We start from the raw sequence: 4,133 nt of genomic DNA, 5'->3' as shown, positions 1-4,133 counted from the left end.
GTTTACAGTGAGGACATCTGATATCTCCTACTTTATGTCATACCACTATTAATGAGTTCTTATCTATCAGTCTACTTGGGAAAACCGGAAAGTGAAGACTTTAAGAGGATGAATAGAATCACATGTGGAGTGTCCTTCTAATTCACATGTTTTGTTTAATATCTGAGAAACACTAATTATGATATTGTCTTTTGTGTTCCAGGAATGTCTTTTATCCTCAATAGCACTGTATTCTTGGTCAGTTCTGAATTATTTTAAAAATTCTCCAAATTTTCTTTTATTTGAGAATAGGCATGTAATTACATACATGTAGCCAGATTTTTCTTAATTTTGTCTGCCTGCCTTAGAAAATTCTTTGTTGATCAGATATTTAATGTTTACTACTTTTTGTTTATAAATATTCTGAGAGAGAGGAGATGGTGAAAATGTCACTAGCTTCCCTACAGAATATTAAGGCAAATATATATAGACAAGAGATAGAGATCATAGTTAGGAACTCTTTATGCTTTTATAGAAGACTGGCATTCATCTTCCAGCAACTATATCAGTTGACTCACAATTACATGTAATTGTTTCTCTAGAGAAACTGCCCCCTGTTTGGTCCTCTGCTGGCACACATATTCCTATGTACATGCCCACACATAGGTATAAGACAGATACAAATAATTTAAAATAAAGTAAATATTCAAAAAGCAAAATAGCATAAAATAGCAAAAAAGAAGCACCGTGATTCCTGAATTCACTAATGTTGATATTTTGCCATCAGAGTTCTTAAAACTAGAAAATTATTCACATCAACATAATATATAATTTAAATTCTAAAAAAAGTCTTTGGTTTTGGAGGAAGTCTTATTTTCAATTGAAGTTCTCTCAGTACATTATTTCATTATTTTAATTTTTTGCCATTCATTTGATCATATTCCTTAATGAAACACAAGTCTAAGAAAATCATTCATATCAAAGAGAAGGTACTATACTGATGAATTTTTTCATAGTTCTTTTCATGTCCTTGTTTCTAAGGCTAAAGATAAAAGGGTTCAACATCTGTGGGACCACAGTGTACATAATGCAAGCCACTGAAGTCTCACTGGGTAAAATATTAACTGCGGAGCTTATGTAAACCCACAACCCTGATCCATAGGACAAAGAGGTCACTGACAAGTGAGAACTACAAGTGGAAAAGACTTTATATCTCCCTCTCACTGAAGGTATTTTCAAAACAGAAGAGGCAATTTGAACATAAGAGAAAATAATACCAGAGATTGGGATGCCACCAAATATAAATGTTGCAAGATATATCAGAATATTATGAACAAGGGTGTCAGAGCAGGCAAGCTTCATGACCTGAGAAAGTTCACAGAAGAATAAGGGAATTTCCAGGTTTGTACAAAAAGATAGCCTCAATACCATGAGACCAAGCAGTCCCATGTTCAAAATGCTAATGACGACAGAAAAGAGAATTATTAGACCACATAAGTGAGAACTCATGATAACTGTGTAACTCAGTGGATAACAAATGGCCACATAACGGTCATAGGCCATTGCCGAAAGAATACAACTTTCAAACCCAGCAAAAAACAAAACAAGGCAGACCTGAGTGAGGCAGCCTGCATAACTAATGCTCTGGATCTGTGTTTGGGTATTCAGTAGCATATTTGGGATTATAGTCGTGGTTAAGCAGATGTCGTTGAAGGACAAATTGGAGATAAAGAAATACATGGGTGTTTGCAAATAGGAGTAAGAGCTCACCGCCAGGATAATAAGCAGATTCCCCAAGATGGTGACCATGTACATGAACAAGAAGAGGCAAAAGATGACTGGCTTCACTCTTGGATCATCTGTTAGTCCCAGAAGAAAGAAGTGAGAAACATCTGTCTGGTTTTTACTTCCCATGTCTTTGGCAATCTATTTGAAATAGAGTGAAATAAAGTGTAGGGACAGTCAACATGTTGAAAGATGTTGGGAATAAAAGTTATTTGGCTGAATCGTATTTATTCTTAATAAACTCTTAATATGAGGGCCATAGCCTATGTTCTAGCAAGTCCTCCAGACTGCTTTGAAATATGATTAATTTTGAGGTAATTCTAATTCATTTAAAAAACCATGCTTATTATAGCAGCTGTATAGCATTCAAATAGTTCATTCGGGTTATTTTCCCTGCACAGAACCCTCATTCATCTTACACTGCAACTATTACTGATTTTTTTAACAATATGGTTTTGTATACTGTTAAAAGCCAGTAAAAAATAAATATAGTATAATGTATGACTTTTTAATCAGAAGCACTCCAGGGATTATACAGATAAAAAGATAAGCAAACATTATGTAAACTTTCTTATAAAATTTTTCCAAACCTCAGCCTGCCTGTTTATTGTTTTCAAGAGTATAATATTGTCATATCGTATATGCATTATCGTCCCCCTCCAAACTTTCTGATATACTCCGTCTTTCTCTTTTTCATAGACATGACCTCTTTTTTCATTAACTGTTATTGTACACATATATGTATAGTTATACACATGTATTACTAATATAATCAGCTAAGTACATAGAATGCTACTCATATGTGTGTTTTCAGAGCTAACCATGTGGTATTGGATAACCAGTTGGTGTGTTCTTTCCTGGAGAAGATTATATTTCCACTCCCAGCATTCCTTTGGTGTTTGTAGTTCTTCACGAAGGGTTAAGACCTCATGTAAAATGAGAATGTAACATCAAATTGTGGGTGGATTATTCAACTTAATTATCCTATTTATCCAATGGAAATATTTGAGAAAGTGAATTTTTTCCTTGATATGAAGTAAGCAGTGAGTGGAACAATTTGGCTCTAAACATTTATTCTCTATTATTATATTTTTCTGACTAAACTTTATTTATGCATCCGGATCACACAGTATTGTCATGTTAGACTGATATCTCTGACTGGCTTTTACAGCTTTGGCATTTTCCTCCTTAATGCCTTTCTTTATAAACATGTCTATATATGACCAACTAACCTTAAATTGAAGTACAATATATAGATCTTATTTACTACCAAGATAGGTTTACATCAAGATTGAAAATAATTAGAGTTCATCCTTATTACAACCCACAGAGACAAGTTAATTTTAAGAGAAGCTGGAAAATGGTATCTATGAGATTCTGTGTTACATATTAAGGAGTTCTCTTAAGCTGAGATATGACATTTTGCTTTCAAAAATAATGAAATCAAAATACAAATATATAGAGAATCAAACAAAGAGATTATTGTTTCATATTACATACAATATTAATATTACAGTATTGTCATCTTTACAAAACAAAGTTTCTAGATGATAGGATTATGTGAATTTTTTTAAACACTGGTTAGCTATTGCAGGTATTTCTGTATGGCATGGTCTCTGTTTTCAAGGAAAAACAGAAGAAGCTATGGCATAGGATATTTGATAGAATATCAGACTCAAAACCTTTGAATAAGATGTAGACATATGATTTGAGGTGGGGGAAATCACCAACAAGGTAAGATACCCAGATGTCGTAAGCAGGACATATGGGATAAACTCTTAACAACTTTGATTGAATTAATCAGTTTTTCACGTATGTGTATAATCCATGGTCTCCTTGTATAACTCAAGTAAATACAAGTTTACTAAATTGTATTTCAATAAATCTTGGGAAATTGTTTGTAAGAATATTTGAATGATGAGATACAGTTATAATAATTAACTTTGAAGGTAGCAGTTCATGCAAAGAATGTACATTTTGCTGGGCTCAATATGTACAAAGGGAAAATGCCTTAGCTTAGTGCTCAGAATGTGGTAGTCTCACATCACGTTTACTCAATTTTTCATTTTTTCTTACCACTATGGATTGCCACACGAGTATTATTGATTAATCAGAAGGAAGTGACAAAGTGGAGTAATTTTAGAAAAGGAGTAAGAAGGGACTATTCCTAACAAAAGAATTATAAACATCAGAGATGTGCCCACATGTAAAAATCACCTTTGACAATGATAGTCATGTAGAATAATAACAAGGAAACATCCTTGAAAACAATATTTTATTATCAGAGTTTGTAATAAATATATAGGGATTAACAAGAATTTAAGTACAAATGATTTAGTTAATGAAGCATACTTAAACTTTGTCAACCT

The 4,133-nt window shown here is 32.9% G+C and overlaps 1 protein-coding gene across 1 annotated transcript; it reads right to left on the bottom strand.

The window, feature by feature from the left end:
• Window positions 1-957: 957 nt before the first annotated feature.
• Window positions 958-1,893, bottom strand: LOC131914078 (olfactory receptor 7G2-like). Its single transcript, XM_059266673.1, has one exon. It carries the CDS (start codon window positions 1,891-1,893, stop codon window positions 958-960), a length of 936 nt encoding a protein of 311 aa, XP_059122656.1.
• Between the last annotated feature and the right edge of the window lie 2,240 nt (window positions 1,894-4,133).

Source organism: Peromyscus eremicus, chromosome 7 (assembly GCF_949786415.1).
Source record: "Peromyscus eremicus chromosome 7, PerEre_H2_v1, whole genome shotgun sequence".
Taxonomy (NCBI): domain Eukaryota; kingdom Metazoa; phylum Chordata; class Mammalia; order Rodentia; family Cricetidae; genus Peromyscus; species Peromyscus eremicus.
This window is presented reverse-complemented; position numbering and strand designations above follow the sequence as displayed.

Coding starts and splice junctions, on each gene's coding strand:
- LOC131914078 (XM_059266673.1), bottom strand. CDS start 1,893: ATGGGAAGTAAAAACCAGACAGATGTTTCTCACTTCTTTCTTCTGGGA.